Source organism: Rhea pennata, chromosome 4, assembly GCF_028389875.1.
Source record: "Rhea pennata isolate bPtePen1 chromosome 4, bPtePen1.pri, whole genome shotgun sequence".
Classification (NCBI taxonomy): domain Eukaryota; kingdom Metazoa; phylum Chordata; class Aves; order Rheiformes; family Rheidae; genus Rhea; species Rhea pennata.
Genome location: NC_084666.1, coordinates 46,185,917 through 46,205,552, shown reverse-complemented (window position 1 = coordinate 46,205,552; position 19,636 = coordinate 46,185,917). Strand labels below are relative to the sequence as shown.

Below are 19,636 nucleotides of genomic sequence, written 5' to 3'. Positions count from 1 at the left end.
AACTGGGCTCAGACTCCAAGCTTGTCAGCATCCAGCTCCCCATCCTTCCCACATACCTCTCTACACATTTCTCTTCAACAATAACGAACTGTAGGGGAAGCCTCACTACATAAAATGTTCAGGAAGATGGTACTCTGCTTGCTGAGGATGTGGGTGTCTGGGCTAGTGTTGAGCCATGCAGCATGGCAACAGAGCCATGAAAACACACTGGGCCAGCGGTGTCCTTCTTGTCCCCTACCCAAACAGTTGTTAACTTGATGCTGGCCTTTTGCTAGCAATGCCTTGTATCACCTTCTGACAAATTCCTGAGAAAGCTGCCTTTCTCCCACACTTCAGCTTCAGGGTAAAAATTCAATCAAGTCAAAACAACCCCAGTAAAAATGATGCAAGGACAGCAGCTTGTTGTGCTGAGCAGATTCTGAGATAGATTCCAGGAAAAAGGCTCAGCCACAGCCTATCTATACACCTTGGACACCAGAATGTGGTGGAATGGAAGAGTGCCAAAGTGGCTTAGATTGCCTTTAAGGTATGTCTTAAGAGTGCAGCATAACCGTGTCTTTAAAATAAGCCATTCCAATGTGCTGTTCAGAAATACCAGGCAAACTTCTGGCCTCTCAATAGTAGCTAACAATGAAGATTAGGAAACACTTCATATTTATTAGTGTATGTAAGTGTATAATATAGTGTTTATAAATATATATAGAGTATATATTACACTTAGGGTATCAACTTCATGCATTCAAAAGTATAATAGCTTCTCTAGTCTAGCTGTGAATATATTTTTGTCTAGCAATTTCTTCTACAGGCCTAATTTGATTTGTTAATGCATCCCTTACAAATTTCTTTTGTATTCTTGATCTGTGCTCATGTGAATCACATGGTATTATTTCTTTGTCATGAATAGTTATCACAATTAGAAAAAGAGAATGTAAGTAAAATACAATGAATTGCTAGTGAAAACTTCAACTATTTTAATCTAACACTAAAACATCAAATTCTATTTATTTTTAAACATTTATGATTAAAAAAGTGGTATTCAGGAATAACAGGTGTATAGTATAGTACTACTATAATGAGCTAAACTAGTATGATGAACTAGAACCCAAACTTGGGATTTTATTCATATTAATATTTGAGAAATTTGTTAATTCCTGTGCTCTGGAGTAAAATATGTGTTCTTGGTCATTGATAGGATACTTTCTAACATAAACTGATTGAAAATGTATGTATTATTTGATGGCAAGCACAGTTAAGTGGCCTTCAGCAGTAAACTAGGCCTCTTCCAACTTGCTGGTATTTTTATCTGTGCCACAAATCAACAATTCTATCAGCAAGCAGAATGAAATTTTTTGGAAATGAGCAACATTTTATGAATAAATAGCTCCAACATACACCTTTGAACAAACAGCAGAAACTACTGGCACACAATTCAGGAATGAGTGAATCAAATAGATTTGATCAGAGTACCTTCCAACCACGATAATGTTTACTTTGCTTTGCTTGGCCAAGAGTAGAACACAAAAATCAAGTTCAGAATTTTGTAATAATCAAAAATTTATTGAGAATTGGTACAGAAAAAATAACGATGTACAGAGGTAAGTAATGGCCTGCACAGGGAAAAGGCTTGGACATTTTACTGTCAAAGGTGTTTTATGGTCAAAACTGAGCTGAAGAAGGTTAGGTAGGTTCAGAGTCCCACAGGTATAAGACTTGTTTTCCCTGTTAAGTCTTTGTTAAATTGTCTATTTATGCATCTCCAACCTACAACAGAAAAAAAAGAGAGCATTACAATTTTTTTTCTGAAAGATGGAATATATAAGGCTATGATGACATGCTGATAATGTTCATATATATTTATATTAGTTGGAAATTAAAAATGTAGCATTTAGAATATATGAAGACAAAGAATTATTTCTGATCATAAAACTATCCTTTATTTGTCAGTTAAAAGAAACAGTAATGAGGTAGGTATACTAAAACTACAAATATTCCTGTGACAAAATGGTAAACAAAGCTGACTTCTCTAAGATGTAGTGGGCTTAACACTTCAACTGTATAAGCTCTGTAATTTTAAATAATAACTCTATTAGGTTGTCATTTTATATATCTCCTCAGCCCTACGGTCGAACCTGTTTGGTCTTGCCTAAGTTGTGCTGTTGTCCATCTATTGACAGTCTGTTGAATGGGATGATTTTCATTGCAGTTTTCTTCATGGAGTACCACTGGCTACGCCACGTTGCCCAGATAATCCCATTGTCATATCCGGCTGGACCAGCATCTTCAGATGTGTACACACCATCTAAAAATAGCAGTTGCAGCAAAATATTTAATTGGTTTCTGAAATGATGAATGTATCCATGCATCTTCTGGTGCTTGACACCTTCATGGTATCCCTGGGCATACCAACAGGCCCTGCTACTTGCCCCCATCCCACCAGGTTGCTCCTCTCAGGACTGATTTTCCCACTTTAGACTGGAAGACAGCCAGAAGTTCCTACTATTACTATTAATATTAACAGCTACTGGTAAGAATGAGCGATGCCAGCTTTAGGGAAACCAGACAGCTATGCAAGTGACATATTTTTGTTTGTCATTGGAATGTGGTATAGAACTGCTGAGTACTTTTTCTATACAAAAATAGGTATTTAGAGGCACTTCTTCTGCATAAAAATAGGTATTCAGAAGGTATTTTACCTATATAATATTTGCCATTGAGGTGGCCAGCGTGACATCTATTCATCCACCAACCAGATCCATCTTCTGCAGCACAGTTGCCTTCGAACTTGTCGTTGTCGTTATCATAGGTACTGAACTGCATGCCATTATGGTAGGTGGATGCTTTGTCACTTACAGTTCCAAAATCAAAGCCATCAAAGGCATCCCCAGCTTCACCACCAATAAAGTAGGCATAGGTCAACCGGTATTTGTCTTCTTCATTTCCCACTCTGAATGAAGCATAGTCAGCAGTGCTGTTAACAAAGAATAATGGTGAATGTGAGCACATTGCACTCTCACACTCATGACTGAAAAATACATGCCCAGTGCACCGCAGAAAAGGCATTTCTGCCATCCTAAAACGTAATTTTGAAAATGGGCTCTTCTTTGTAAGATTACATACCTCATTTTAATGAAATATCTTTAACCAATTTTTGTGCTCCAGTATTAGACATGTTTTCTGACTACTATTCAATGATGTACCAGAGATCTATGTTATATATGCATATATACAGCATATAGCCCAGGCTCCTACTGTTTAGGCTTAATTAGCTCGAGGAAATTCACAGTTGGAGAAAGGAACAGATATCTCAAGAAACAGCAAAGATAGTATGCCCTGTGAGCTTCCTAGAAAACAGAAACAACCTGACCATTCTATGCAAGATATTAAGAAACTTTGAGGGAAAGGAACAGATTCATTCTGCCAAATAAACTAGGGGTGCCAGTGCATGGCCTTCAGGCAGACATGTCTGGCAGCAAGTCACATGCAGTGACTACAGTCACAGCTGTGGATTCAGGAATGGATGAAGTTTCCTATGCATATATTAGCAGATCTAATGACACAATCATTTTTTCAGAAATCTATATGAATTGACACAACAGTGTGTTTTAAGCTGTCACTTTCAGAAGCTTCATTAGCAGATACCCTATTTTGCCACTCCAGTCCTCCAGTTCTATTCGTAAGGTGTACGGCAGAGTAGACTGTGTAGTTATTAAATGAATCTTTTCATTGCCCAGCCAGAACTCTGTGCTGTCATCTGGAGATAGATGTCCAAATCCTTCCTTGTACTGTTCCCAATTTTTCTTGAAGTCCTCGCTCCCATCCAGTCTCTGAGGAAAGAGAAAAAAGTCTCAACAAAAATGTCATGTATCATGTAAGTAAATTAACACAGTGCTGAAGCAATAAGCTTGCTCCTGTTACTAAACTACTGACATACATACCCTCTGTAATACTGTCCATCCATTGCCATATGAGTCAATCTCACAATAGACCAGGAACATCTGCTTGGCTTTTTGAGGCTTGATGAAGTAAAGACCGCTTTTTCTGGCACCTTTATTTGCAATATCTTGACAATCTGAAGTAAAGATATTAAAAGGATTGTTATTAATTTAGCCACTGTTCTATCTTCATATTTATTTGGTCTTATAACTTTCTTAGTGCAAGAAGTACAATTCATCAAAATATCGTTTTTGCAAAGTTAGATATTTAGTCTACATTCTTTAACCATAACCATAAAAAAACAAAGACCAAAAAAAAAAAATAACCATAAAAACCCACTGAAGTTCACAGGACTTGCGTAAGATCATCAGGACTTTAGTTTCACATACAGTTTAAACAACTTAAATGTAAAATGTAATGATCGCAGTAATTTCTACAGCAACAAAAATGGCACGTTTGGTGCTAATGGAATAATTATATTTTCTTCAAGTGACTGCAGAAATGTCATAATGATAATTCTGTTTTTCCTATGTCCATGGAATTTCTCCTCCCCTTCCTGGTATACAGCATACGTTTTGGGGTGGTCATATTTTGGCTAACTAGGCCAAAGGAGCAAGTACGACTTCTGTTTCAACCAATTGTCCTTTTTGCAGAACATCTACCTATTGCTCATGCTGATCCAAGTGCAAGCTGCATAGCTTTCAATTTCATACATCATTGAAGAAATCTGTGGCCCGTAGGATTACAAGTAATTCAGCCTGTTGAAGCCAACTGGCAATACTTGTAACTGAATTATCCCTCCACCATACAAGAAGTATTTTGTGTACCTCTTCCACTTATCTCTTGTATTTCAGCAGTATCTTTGCATGGCTCCTGACAGCGTGCTTCAAGCTGAGCAATCTTCTGTGTTAGTAGTGTGATCTTGTTGCTGTTCATTATATGTGCATCTGTCAACTGTCTGGAGAGACATAAAAATGGCTTGTTGCTTCAGCTGTTTCTTACTGACAATAATAGACATTTTCCAACACACACACGCCTTACTTATCTAACATGCAATACCAAAACACCTGATTTTCTTAGTACTGGTATTTAAAGCTGAGGAACTCCTAAAGAAAGGAAGGTGACCTCTGCATTTACGACGAGGGAGAGAAGTGCCATCCTATTCCCTTACAAGCAGTAAAGCAGATGTTACAGCCCTCAGAGCCCCCCTCAACTAGTGCTCCGTGAGAAAACGAATTTTCTGCTGTCAGCTATTGTTTGGTGCAAAAGGTCCAGCCTATGCTCTGCCGTTCCCTGGCCCCTCTTTTCTCACGGTTTTGACTGGCTGTCAGTGAGTATCAAGCATCACTGAGTAGCAAGCACACCCAAGTTCAAGCACCACTATTCCAGCTTGCCTCTCGTTAGGCTGTTCAAGTATCAGGAGGCTCTTTCCTCCTTATGATCTTCCAGGCAGTGGGATTAGAGCTTGCCACCCCTTGCCCCATATAAATACCTATTAGAGCTATGCCAATAAGCATACACAATTCAATTTTCACATAGCCATTTTTTTTTAATTCAAATTTCCATTCTAAAGGCTGTAATTTTTTCTGCTGTTAGTTTACCATGAGAAAAATGCTCCCTCATTTCCTTTCTCTTCCTTGTGACTTGTTCCTGCCCTGTATTCAATACTTTGTTCCCAACTGACTGAAACAGGAAAATATGTGCTTGACCTTATACCAAATTTGACTTGACTTTGACTCCCTAATCAGCAAAGCTCAAATAAGTAATTAATACATGAATATAACTCTATGGAAAGTTTTTCTTTGTTCTCCTGTGTAGACAATAAATTATTCTTTTTAATTATGAATACATTTTAAAAACATAGATTATGCAAATAAACTGATGCAATAATCAGAGCACCTAAGTCTTAGTGGAACTAAGAGCCAATTTTCATGGATATATGCAGCAAAATTAGGCAGTTTGTAAAGATATTCAATACACTTTGCATTACAGCACAAACTCATATTAATAAAATCTCCAAATTTCATGACATAATTGGTATGAATATTTGGCATAGCAAATGAAACATAAATAAAAAAAATTGCCATCCTTCACAACATTCTCATCTTGCACTTCTTGCACAATTACTGGGTTATGTAGATGAGCAAAGAATGCAATATCAGATCCACATTGTGGCTTGCTAGGCAGCTATTAATAATGTGGCTGTAATGGTCCACATGAGCACAGAAAATCTTTCTGAGAAAATCTTAACTGCAGTTGAGAAGAGGAAGAAAATGATCTGGACTGCAATACAAAAGGTAGAAGATACCTACTGTATAGTATTTTCATGAGACAAAATAGTGTTTTCATATTTGATAATTTCTTCAATTATTTTCCTGGACTTTTGAGCAAAGCTACCACTTAAACCTGTAAAACAGGCAAAGATGTAAAATTAGTGTAACTAATTAATCAAATGAAAAAAACAAGATAAGCGCATAAATGATATTTTTTCAATGGCATAGTTATTTTTATATTCTCACTTGGTAGTGTCTGCTTCTCAGGAGGACTGATGGTTTGGATGTGTTGAATCAATTGCTCTGTTGTTACTGTGGAGTTAGTGATTTGCTGCAAAAGTCTCTCAATTTCCTGCAGTTCATTATCCATAGTGAGATGGTATTTATTAAAGAAATCTGCAATGCCACAGGTAGTTGGGCAATAGCTACCCTAAAGAGGAAAGAATAATAATTGATAATGTTTCAGGAGCAAGAAAATAACAGCAGAATATTTGGGCTGGAAAACTTGTAGTCACCATTTATGCAAATGATTGTGGACAAAAAAAGGTAGGCATTTGCCACTTTGCCTACAGTATTTGTACGTATAGGGACAATTTTGTTTCACACAGGTATATAAGCACACACACATAACAAGAAAATAGTGCACGTTATTACTTCTAGTGTCTTCTGGATATGTACTTTAACAGTGCAACCTCCTGTGCATTTTTAGGAAATGCGTACCGCTGTTAATAGTAGATTCAAGCACTGAGCATTTAATAAGTATAGAAAATAACAATGGGGCTCAAATAAAGCTACAAATGCACACCGCTGGTTAATCATCAGTGCAGCAAAACTTCAGTTAGCCTCTTAACATAGAAGAAAAATATTCAGATACTTACAAATCGCTCATCTAATATGCAGCAGTTTTCTCTGGTAGCGATGTACTGAAGAGAAGAAAGAAGATCATTTTCAGTCAATTTTCTCTGATAGCACTTTCGGCATGGACACGTTTCTTAACACTCTCTACCTCCACTTACCGCCATGCTAGTAGAAAAGAGCAGGGAGAAGAGGGGCCCCAGAGGCACCCAGCTGCCCAGCTTGAGCCCCATCGCGTCCACCCCACCGTGTGCTGCTGGCTGCTCTGGACAACTGCAGGCAACAGCCGAAAATGTTCAACTCCGTGCCCCGGACAGAGCCTTTATGGTCCTGGGCACACGAGAGCAGCAGCTTAACGGAGCAGGCTGGAGCTGGGGGTGGGCGCTGGGAGGTAGCGGGAAGAGGCGGGGTGGAGGGTTGAGGTAAATTCCTGGAATTTGCACACATCTCCTCCTCCTCCCATTTTCAGAACCCTCTTCCCACTCACCCACCTTATCTCTGTTCCAGCCAGGTGGCCTTAAGACAGGCAGAAGGGTGAAACTGGGCACGGAGACACCACTTCCCCAAACATGGGACTAAGAAAACTAGCACGTGGTTTTGGAATGGGGCCTGATGGAAGTTTTATTTTAATGAGCATAAGGGTACACTAATGCTCTGAATTATGTGTAAGAGCTACCAATAGCCTAGAAAGTACTATCCAAACTATCAATATACTATCAATACTAACCTATTAAAAACTATTAATAGCCTAATAAATGCAAAGAATAATTTGCTGCTATGTAGTACTTCTCAGCAGATCTCAATGTGCTTTGCAAAGGGGACCATCTTTCTCCTTATTTTGCAAATGACAAAACTGAGGCAGAGGAAGATATGAACTCACACTGGGCAATGGCATATCTGGAAAAAGAAGCCCATAGTGTTTCTCGCAGGCAATGAAAGTGTGGCTCTTTTCCATCCCTCAACCGAAGGAGTCCATTTGAGCAACTTGATCAAAGCTTCCTTGTGCGGAGTTAACATCAGTATGGCAGGATCAGAAAGGTTTCCTTTCCAATTGCCACAAGTCTGGAACTAGTGTTTACAGAAACGTATTGCCTCTAGATAAAATTGTTATCTCCCTGGGGGCAGAGGCTGACTCTGAGTTTACATTTGTACTCTGCTTCATTCAGTGCACCTAGAGGATTGGTGACAGGCTCTCTGTTCTCGTACAGACTTTATCCCAGGCAAATTATTTTCTGTATGTGCTTCTGCACACTTTCTGTAAAAGGTCAGTGTTAATATCTTTCTACTCATGTTCTGCACCTAAATTTTCTCTTTAGGCTAGAGTTTTTTCAGAGAAAGCCTACATTTGTGCCTGTACACTATTGCAAGTGATGGGGCAGTGCTGACTGAGGCTTTTGACTTCAGTGCATGGTTAACCAAGTGATGAGAAGAAAGGTGGGACTGGGACTCAGGAACGCTGAGTGTCACTACTAGATTTGTTACTGGCTTTGTGATTATGGGCAAACGGCTAGCTATTTAAAAACATAGGGAAAAAAAAGCTATATATATTGTATAAAAGCTAGATGTTATATTATTATTAAATTAGATACAATTACATCATGAAACATGCAGAGTTCCTGGCCAGTATATCATCTTTTTACCTGGCCAACTGGGAAGTTTTCCCATCATGTTCGAGGATCCAACTACACAGTACCAGAATCATATGTGAGCATTTATGACGCTAAAAATCAAGCTTGTGGGACATTTAAGTGGAAGCTGAAGCACTGTGAATAGGAGAATCAGCTTTGCAGTGACTGTACCGACTGTACTGATGACCAGGGAGTCAGCTGCCCGCCTGCCATAAATCCTTTCCAAGGGGTGATCCTACAAGTCTATGCTTCCAAATCCTGCATTGATTGGTTCTGTTTCCTATGTAATGAAGACAAAATAAATAAAAATGGATAAAAAAGTCAACCTGCTCTCGTAGTGTTTTCTATCATTGCTTCATTGGAGCTGTTAACAGGACCATCAGGTCCCACTGGGCTTACAGAGAGTCTCCCTGCCACTGTTGCTCACACATTGCTTGAGCTTGCTTTACTGCTTCAAAGGCTGTAGGTCATCTACTGGAGTGAGGCTGCTGCTGGGGCAGAGAGTCCTGGAGACACGATTTCAGCAGCTGTGCACCACCAGGCTTCCATGAGATAATCTTACATGGTGTGAGTAGGTCACTGGCAGGAACCTCCCAAAATAACTGGGCAAACTACAACCACAAACATGAGCTCAAGAGCACAGATGGGCACACAATGTTCACAACACAATAGGTGAACCATGTAACACGATCCAGGTATCCTGTAACCCTTAACAGTGTCCAGAACATACCCTTTCATTTTTTTCACTAATAACAGTACATACAGGTTTCAGACTTTTTCAGAACTGTACTTGGCAACAGAGGATAGAAAAGTTGGTCTTGCATTCCTAGCCAGGAATTCAGAAAAAATGGTACAAGTCAGTGATAGTAAAATCATTAATATTTTAGGTATCAAAAGACATTATTAGAGTTTAATTGTCCTAGACCATTGGCTAGTTGGTTCTGGAAAACAAGAGACTCATTATGCCTACAAATGGATCAGGGGTTGGAAAGCTGAATTTTCAGCAAGTTGCTTACATTAGGCAACTTTCTAGGATCAGTTTATAGATCTACATTCACAAACGAATTAATGTGAAACATTTCAATAATGAGTAGCAAATATCTGTATACTATATAAGTGCTGTCTAGATGTATTACTGGTTGCAATCTTTTGTATTTCTTAGAGGAAGATACAGATATTTAAACCTCACAAAATGTTAGTTCGCTGGTAACATGGTCATGATTTAGCCCTGAGTGATTAATCCTTCCACATCTTTGCTTCCTTCTCTTTCTTTCGATGGTTTCACTTGGTATGATTTAGAAATAATTTATTCCTACTTTCTCATTAGGTTGAAAGCAATACATATTCTTAGTGGAACAGCTGTGTAGTCGTTTTTCTGCCTTACATACCATTTTCTCTTGGTTGGTCCTGGCTGCAAAATAGCTGATCCAAACCAAATGTTCTAGAGATCCAGTTGTACTCTGATACGTGTCCAACATAACTTGACTGTGTTTATGATCAATTTTATCTTTCCAGTAGGCTTATTTGCTGATTTGCTAACAAATTTAAGAATAATTAATGTAGCACAGACAGAAGTAAGAGTTCTCAAACTCCGTTTACCTTTTTTCTTGCAATTTATTTTTTGAGTAGATAGTAAAGGTGAATCATTATTTGTTTAGAAGAGCCTTGTTAATATAGCTCTATAGGTGAGCAGCATTTTACTCATCAGATATACTCTCATCTTCTCTGTCGCCATACTCCATATAAATGCAGCGGTAATTCAATTAGTTAATAATTTTTCTCGTCAAAGAGCCACTGGGAAACTATACAATACCTTCCTATTATTCATAGTAAATCTTTCCAAAGGAAAACTTAAAATTTTTTAAAATCTTTACAAAGGAAAATTTGTAGAAATACAAAACAGGAAATGCAACATGTTTGTATCTGTAAATTAGTTCCTGAATAGCAGATCATTCTTACAGCTATCTTAGAAAAACAACTGTTTCTAAATTTATGACTCATACTTATGAATCAATCTTGAACAATCAATATACACAATTTCAGAAATGCTAGACTGATACTTTACATTTCCAGTGGGACTTTGCTATTGTTTTAACTGAAAGTGTTCAGTGGACTTCAGCTGGATTTGCACATATTTTTCAGGTGCTCCAGAACTGAATTTTCTTATTAAAAAAAAAAAAAAACAAAATCAATATTGAATAAAAGTAAATATTGAAAAAAATGCCTATTTTACTTTGCAACTCATCATCAATTTAGATTACTGCTGCTTGTACCACTAATAAGCTATACAGATTGGTGTGCACAGTCTCTTTTGCCAGGCCAGTCATAGAGTGAGTTGATAATCAGAATGAGAAATACAGGCAATTAAAAACCTGTGTTGTATTGAAATTATGCTGCTAGTGTGCTAGAAAACCAACTAGTTTACAAACACAAATAGAAAAATGAAAATGAAAAAGAAAATAAACAGTTTTGTATGCCATCTTTCTCTTTCTCTTTCAGTATTTAAATGTTGGTCAAAAAGTACAGGGCAAGATTTTTGCCAATTTGATAGTCCCCTCTCTGCAGCCAACACGCTTCTCACACTTCTGGAAGTGAAATGCCCAGGGAAATCCTGAATCAGCAACAATCAGCTCTCACTTGTTTTGCACGCGAGAGGCTTTCTACCTCTTTCCACTTCCATCCACTCCTACTAGAATGTATTCTTAAATAAGGATAAGGTATTATGTATTTTTAAATCCGCACAGATAAACCACACCACTGCACGACTGCTAAATACCATCTGATTTCTGACTGATGTTCTTGTAGTTATTTTCTCCAGCACTTTTTCTACGTAAGATAGCCATGAGAAGACTGCAGAAACACCTTTGACTTCTACAAAGAATAACAGAGTTTTTATATGGCTCCATTACTTGAATATACTATTCTTATTTTGATTAAAAACATTAATTATAAATTTTCAAAAGTATTTAACAATTAAGAAGGCCAAAAATTCAGGTGACCTATTATTTAACTATTTTTGAAAAAACCTCAGGTCCATGAGTCAGCTGTTTGATGATTCGGATAATAGTTCGATGGTTTTATTTTTTGAAATCATAGAATCTTGCTTTTAATATTTGCTTTCACATGAAATAATATATTAGATGTTACTTAAACTTCATTCAAATGTTGAGGAACTAAGAGAAAACATATCTCGAAAAACAACAGAAATGTAATGTAAAGGAACAAGACCTATACAGTCCATGATTACAGAAGATTATTTTCTTCATTTGTCACAGTCAAGGTTTCTCACTTGAGCATATGATTCTATACCTGAAAATACTAGAAAGCTACTAAATGTGTCAAAAACCCCAAACAATATCTTGGGAACAGTTAAACATCAGTATTGAGCTTTGGGTGCTTTTTGTCTTATTTGGGGGCACTAGATGCAACACTGCAAATTCTCTCTCTTTACTGATTTACAGACATCATTTTCAACTGTTGATTCATTTAGAAAAGGTTGGGTTTTAGACTATCTGCAAAGAAGAGATTGCAATGTATACTTTACCTTGAGGGCAAGAGCAGTGAACTCCATTTGTTAAACAAAGATTTGCACTAATTTGTGGGAATAAGATAAGTAATAAATTCAAATATTTACTGAATATTTTGTAATTAGTTGAGAGGCCAAAGCCTCAATAAACTAAACAGAGCCTTCTCAATAAACCAAAATACTTCTTGGTAACTGTTTATACTGTTGTTTTGGATAGGAACTTAAACTTATTTCCAGTGATATTAATGGGAATGTAGCAAAAAGTTAATCTATTTGACAAGAAACCTGGCCTGTGAAATACTTTGCTTGTATTTTTTAGCAACCAGAGGAGGTCTGACTGTCAGCAAAATCCTAGTCAAATACATGGAAGCTGTATTTGGTTTGGAACAACAAACTCTTGTATTTTTTTCAAATATCCAGCCTGACTTTCAAGATTTGCTGTGAACAATATTAATGCAGGATCATGGTAGTAGGACAATGAAATGTGCATTCCCTTTATGCATCACCTGTGCTCCATACTGGTGCACAAAAGTGCTTATAGGGAGGGAAATACCAGCCTAAATTTGCATTGGAACTGTGAACAGAAAGAAAGAATACTCTTAAAGATTTTTTACTCTGTAACCTTTATGTTTCTCCAGCAATACCATCTAGCATAAAAAATCATGCCAAAAGATTTAATTTTCCTCTAATAATTTATGAGTAAAAGAATTCAGAATTCAGGCTTAAAAACTGTATGTCAGGCAACAGAGTCGATGGGCAGCGATCCCTACCAGGTGACAGAGCCATAGTGTCTATTACTGTTGACCAGTATCCCCTGACTAGGCCACAAATGCAGCCAAGCTTTCACCAGCAGCTCCACGTATCCATTTCCTGTACCCTTGGTCCTAACTAGTTTCTTTGGGGCTTCACAGACAACCACCCAGTGCCACCCAGTGTCCTCAGTGAGCAATGAACTTTTTCTAAAATCTCTGCTAAGTCAGGCAGGAAAACAAAATCTCAAAATTTGGACTTGAAACATCACGGAGCCGGGAACAGCGGAGTCAGCTGGGCTGACAGCAGGACACTTCAGCTGGGAAAGGGATGGTTCGGAGGGTCCACCAAGAAGTCTGCCAGATCAGGAGTGACCTGGATAGCGCAGGCTGGCTCTTTATTTTTATTTCACGTTTGTCTTTTATTTTTATAAAGGAAATAGAGAAGATCAAAGGAAGCTAGTAAGAGTCAGCTTCAAAACAAAAGCAACAGGTTTTTCATGTGACCTGTCAGATCTGGAAACTCCTTACCAAAGGATATTCTGGGTGCAAAATGTTTACACAGGCACAAGGGGAGACTGGGCATATACTTGGAAAGCAGGGAACTATTGAGGGTTACTAAGCACATAAACAGCTGAAACTAGAGGTGGGCAAATACTCACTAGAAACATCAGTTGTCAGTTGTCTCAGTAACCCATGATCACCTACACCGCTATGTTCATCTGTATTAAATATAAGAAGACGAGTTTTTTAGGACTTTAGGACCACTGCATATATTGCTGGATATAGCTGTAGCCCCAATATAGGGATATGCAGCTGTATAGCTGCCTCTGCATGATAAAACCAAGACACCTCACATGACATTAATCTGGGATGAGGCACCAGTCATAGTTCATAAACACCCCTGCATAAACCTGCACCTGCACTGTCTTTATCAGGATTTTAGTTATCTAAGATCCAAATAAAAACATCTGATTAATCAGACAGAATCCAAGGACTGTATAAATTATTCTCCCTGATAAAATCGATGATTTCGCCAGAGCCTTAACAAGGCCTATTAAACCCTATTAAAAGGCCTACTTACTTATGGACTAGCCTAAACTGAGTAAGAAAAGCTACTTGCTGAGGAAACCGAAAAATGCCGTCTTTGATCCCTTCAGCTCTTGATGTACCGTTACACGTAATGGAAACAATCCTACACCTTTCCTCATACTGCATTAATCCATTGGCAGACAAAGTAAGTCGTAGATGTGCATTAGCCTCTTAGGCGTCCTGCTGGCATCGCCTGCAGTACCCGGTACGTGTTGCGCAGTGGTTTTCTCACACCCGCGTGCATGAGCAATCACACGCGAAGGCTGGTGACACTGCGCTCGTGCTCCACGAGGGCTGTAAGATGCTTCACGGCAAAGCAAGACCCAACCCCTCACGGAGCCAGGGGCCGCTGCCGCTGCCAAAACCCCTGCTACGAACGTGCTTGGAAGAAGTTGAAGAAAGTCCCTTCTGGGGGGTTCCAGACGGCTATACCAATGCATAGGGGGCGTGTGTGTGTGTGTGAATTTTTACATATTAATATAAATAAACTGTCTTTGCTTCTCTGGGGAGAAATCCGCACGTTTGTGTATGCTGCACACCTGATGCTGGCTGCAATGGGTGACGGGGTTTTTTTTGGCAAGCATTACGCTGCAAGGATATGGAGGCTGGGCCGACACAGCCACCTACCGGCCGCGGCGGCGTAGTCCGCTTTATTTGGGCAGGCTCGTGTCCCACGTCCAGAAATTCAGTTCTGCAGCGAGACATCTCGGCCCGCCGGAGTTCAGCGGGTCTTCTACTCGTACGCCCGGGTTGTGAAGTATGGCATCACTTCTAACCGGCTAGAAACGCCGCCTGCGACCGCAGAAACTTTTCCTGCCCAAACCCCGATCCGTCAAGCGGCCCGCGCACGAACACCGCCCGGGTGCGCGCCGGCGCACGCCGCGCCGCGCCGCGCCGCGCCGCGCCGGGGCGGAGCCGCGCCCGCGCCGCGGCCCGGGCGGTGCCGCCGCCGCCATCCCGCCGCCGCCACCATGAGCTGCGCCGCGCTGCTGGGGCGCCGGGGGCCGCGGCTGCTGCGGGCCGCCCTCGGGCCGCCGCGCTGGGGCCGGCGGCGCAGCGGCGGCTGCGAGCCGGCGGCGGGCGGCGCCGTGCGCATCGGCTGCGCCTCGGGCTTCTGGGGGGACACGGCGGCCGCAGGTAGGCGGCGGCGGCCAGGGGGGAGCCGGGCGGGTAGGCGGGCGGGGGGCGGCGGGGCTCGGCCTGGCGCCGCCGCGTTGCGGGAGCGGCCCCAGCGGGTCGCCGCCACGGCCGGGGCCGGGGCCGGGGCCGGGGCCGGGGCGGGCGCGGTGTCGGCGGGCGCGGGCCCGCGCGCGCCGCGTAACCGCCGCTGGGGGCTGACGCGTGACGGCCACGGCGGCTTCGCCCGGCAGTGCCGCAGCTGCTGTACGGAGGGAAGCTGGACTTCCTCGTCTTCGACTACCTCTCCGAGGTCACCATGGCCCTGCTGGCGGCTGCCAAGGCCCGCTCTCCCGTAAGTAGTGCGGGGCGCCCCGCGGGTGGGTGTCTGCGTGTGTGCGTGGGGGGGGGGGGGTCCCAGGCACAGCCTTCGCACTAAGTCACTCATAAATGATTCCTTTACATATATACATATGTATGTATGTACACACAGGCTGTGAGAGGAGCGCCCCGAGCAGCCGAGCTGGGCCCGCGGGAGCGCCCCGTTACAACGCCGGCGTTGGCCCCGCTCTGTGCGAGGCTGGGCCAGACCCTGCCCAAGCCCCCTCCCCAGCCAAGTCACCCTGCGAGTCTAATCCAGCATCTCCTGGACTCTTGAGAAAGCTGCCCTGCCCATTTGCTTTTGTCTTTTTCTACCTGCGTGCTATTATTTATTCTTGAGGAATACCCAGTTTTCTATAGTAAAAATGATCACATCTCTTCCTGTAGCGTTTTGTAAATGTTTTGAAAACTAGTTGTTCTTCACCGCGTTCCTCTCTCAGCCCAGAAAGCGGGTTGTGTTGGTTTATCCCTAACAAAGAGTTACAGCTTCTTGTTGTTTCAGGTTTTGGGTTACACTCCTGATTTTGTCTCCACTGCAATGGCTCCTTACATAAAAGACATTCACAGAAAAGGTATGCTGCCCTTTGTGTGAGTTTGTATGTTTGTGAAGTTAAGTCATTTAGATATATCTTTTATAGTGTATCTTACTGTAAGCAGTAGTTTTCCACCCCACGTTTCACTCTTCTGTAGGAATAGTATTTTAAACACCAGCAGAAATCCCATCCCTGATTTTAGCAAGTGTAAGGTGCAAATCTGGTGGTAGCACTTAAATTGGGTCGATTTAAAATGTTTGCCTGTAATTATAAATCAATCTCTCTCTCTCTCTCTCTTTTTTTTTCTCTTTCTCTCCATGTAGTTATTATTGTAGCTTTAATTCAGGAATGGAAGACAACTGTGTACAAATCTTTGCATTGAAAATATCTAAGTCCTCGTTTTGACAAACCAAAAATTTGCCAACCTTCCCAAATAGTTCTAGCTTTTTCTATACGAGCATAATTTATTTTCTGGTCACTTATTTGTCTTGCAATTTATATTAGTATATCTTCGTAACTTGCTCAGTTTGAGAGGAAAAAGTGAGTTATTTCGCCTAAGCTCCCAATATTGTCTGGAATTTATATATAGATGCATATTTCTGATAAAATGAAGTAGTTTGAAAAGCACAGTTGCTTTGAATGACCGACATCAAATGTGCTTGTAGGAGCTGCTGTGACAGGGTCACAACATGACATCATGGTGTGTCTCTTTGGTTGATTTCCATATGTGAAAGATGATGTATAAATGCAAGAAGATGATCTGTAACAGTTTTTTTGATGTATAACACTTTTACATTGACTCAATCCCTTCTTTCTCATTTCACAGTATAAAAGGGGTCAATACTTCAATGTAATTTTAATACTTTACTTGATTAGATGTCTGACACCTTGCACAGATGATGTCTTGCTTGTGTTTCGGCATGCTTTAAATTTTTGGAATACGAATAACTGTTAGTACTGCTTAGCTCAGTTTGTCTTTTTTGTTTAGGTGTTCGTGTCATCAGTAATGCCGGTGGAATTAACCCACTTGCTTGTGCAGCTGCCCTTCAGGAGGTGGCAAAGAAAGCGGATGTTGACTTGAAAATAGCTGTTGTTGCTGGGGATGACCTAATGAGTGAGGTATTTTGCTTTGCTTTAAGGCTTTGTAGGATTGCAAAAGTTCTTTTCTATAGCAAAAGATGGTGTTAATTATCCTATGGGAACTTATTTTGTGCATCTTTGGCAGTATCTTTCTACTGCTAAAAGCAGCTAGAATTGTTGCTTCATTTTGTTTTTTTTAATATGTGAAATTAATCTTTGACATACTTTGGTGTGTAAAGGGGTGAATTGCATAAGAGTCTGCTGCTGCGTACCTTTTTGAAGCAGATTGTGAATCCCTGATCTAAGGTCTTTTCTCTCTTTAGGAGAATATAGGATGTTCTGTTACTTACTGCTTCTGTCTCAAATAATAATGCATACCTAATCTCTTAAATTAAGATATGGTATAGTTACCACTTATTCAAACATTTATGCCTCCTGGCTGCTTTTAGTAGTTTGCCCATATTACCTACTTTGTTTACAGGTATCTGTTTCTTAAATAATTAGTTTATGGCAAGTAAGATAGTTTTAGGTGAGAGAGTCTTTAGGTGAGTTTGAGTCTTTTTATGGAATTTGAAATTTAGAGAGGAAATACATGGCTTTTTTTTGTCTTACTTTAAAGGACTTTTTTTCTGTACAGAATTTCATTCTGCAAAAAATGTTGGCCACACCTGAAAAGATACCATGAAAACAATTCTATGCATTGGTAATGTTTAAAAGGTGATAAGTTTGATCAAACTACATTTCAGTCTTTGCCTGCACCTTGAAAAATTATTAATCTTCATAGGCTGTATAAAATTATTCCTTGCATGTTACCGAGTATAGAGGAAGCTTGAATAAACTTCTTTCTTAACAAATTATGTTGCTGTAATAGGATGAAATGTCTGCCATATTGAAATTAGTGTAACATCAGTGTTCCCATTTTTCATTACTAGTATGATGGTTAAATGATGATGGTTGTTACTTGAGCTTGGCATGGATATTTCTTATCTGAAGTGGATCGTTTTCTATTTTGTTGTCAATACACAACTGATATGAGCAAAAGACAGCTTTAGAGATAACTTCATACTGTTGACATCAAAAACCATAAATGACGGTAAGAAATACTATTTGTGGTTTCAAGGATTTCAATTCTTACCCAAAATATACTAAATTAAATAGAAGGTCTTTTTAAATGCTAGGTTACTGGCTGATTGTCATGATGATAATGGTGATAGGAAATACTTGGAGAAAAGGTTGAATGTAAATACACTTAATTTGTTGAGCTCGTTTGATGAGATTCATGAAAAAGATCGGTTGTCAGAAAAGTTATCAAGATGCTGTTGAATATTCCAGGTCAAAATGTTGAAAAATATCCAGGGAAAAGTTCTGCTCTTCCTAACATGTCAGCTATTCTCTAACCTGAATTGATACTCTCTTAGGAGCTGCTGAATCTGGTAGTCTGATGGAGCTGCAGCAGTCTTGCTTCTGTGTCCTGAGTCTAGCCACTAGTGAGGCTGAGCATGAGCATTCCTGATAGGTGCACATGCATGCACACACACTGTGTATGTATCTGTCACTTGTGTGTATGTGCATGCACACATTAAAATGCATATACACCCATCTACATATAAACACATGCGAATAACACACAAGCCAGTCACACAGTTTAGCCGATATGGAAGAAGAACAGCAGTCACGTGAACACAAGCAGCATGAGTGACCTGATCCTGTTTCAGAATCACAAACGGTTGAGATTGGAAGGGACCTCTGGAGATCATCTAGTCCAATGCCACTGCTCAAGTGGGGTCACGTAGAGCATGTTGGACAGGATCATGTCCAGGCGGCTTTCTCCTTTCGGAGAAGGAGACTCCACAGCCTCTCTGGGCAACGTGTTCCAGTGCTGTGTCACTTCTTTCTCACAGGAAAGAAGTTCTTCCCTCATATTCAGGCAGAACTTTCTGTGTTTCAGTTTGTGCCTGTTGCCTCTTGTCCTGTCGCTTGGCACCACTGAAAAGAGTTTGGTCCCATCTTCTTGACACCCCCACCTCCCTTCAGGTATTTGTAGACATTGATAAGATCCCCTCTCAGTCTCCTCTTCTCCAGGCTAAATAGGCCCAGCTCTCACAGTCTTTCCTAATAGGAGAGATGCTGCACTCCCCCTGATCATCTTTATAGCCCTACGCTGGTCTCTCTCCAGTAGTGCTACTCTTTCTTGTACTGGGAAGCCAAAACTGGACACAGTACTCGAGATAATCACCTCCCTCGACCTGCTGGCAACACTCTTCCTAATGTACCCCAGGATACCATTGGTTGTCTTGGCTACAAGGGCACATTGCTGGCTTATGGTCACTTTGTTCACCAGAATTCCCAGGACCTTCTCTGCAGAGCTGCTTTCCAGCAGGCCAGCCCCTAGCCTGTGCTGGTGCATTGGGTTATTTCTCCCTAGGTGTGGACCCTGCACTTGCCTTTCAACTTCATGAAGTTCCCCTCT

At 40.6% G+C, this 19,636-nt stretch overlaps 2 protein-coding genes across 2 annotated transcripts in view; one reads left to right on the top strand and one right to left on the bottom strand.

The window, feature by feature from the left end:
• Positions 1–1,589: 1,589 nt before the first annotated feature.
• Positions 1,590–7,294, bottom strand: FGG (fibrinogen gamma chain). Its single transcript, XM_062574739.1, has 10 exons — positions 7,223–7,294; positions 7,085–7,129; positions 6,453–6,636; positions 6,246–6,339; positions 4,761–4,891; positions 3,936–4,069; positions 3,640–3,824; positions 2,694–2,968; positions 2,130–2,299; positions 1,590–1,761 (listed from the first exon to the last, which is right to left on the bottom strand). The coding sequence occupies exons 1-10, from the start codon at positions 7,292–7,294 to the stop codon at positions 1,747–1,749; spliced, it is 1,305 nt and encodes a 434-aa protein (XP_062430723.1). The 3' UTR covers positions 1,590–1,746.
• A 7,733-nt stretch (positions 7,295–15,027) lies between these two features.
• The window catches only part of LOC134140076 (uncharacterized), a 67,877-nt gene continuing 63,268 nt past the window's right edge, over positions 15,028–19,636 (top strand). Inside the window, exons 1-4 of the mRNA XM_062574938.1 lie at positions 15,028–15,193; positions 15,427–15,527; positions 16,056–16,125; positions 17,075–17,205. Coding sequence (XP_062430922.1) covers positions 15,028–15,193; positions 15,427–15,527; positions 16,056–16,125; positions 17,075–17,205 — 468 coding nt within the window. The remainder of the gene's footprint in view (positions 15,194–15,426; positions 15,528–16,055; positions 16,126–17,074; positions 17,206–19,636) is intronic.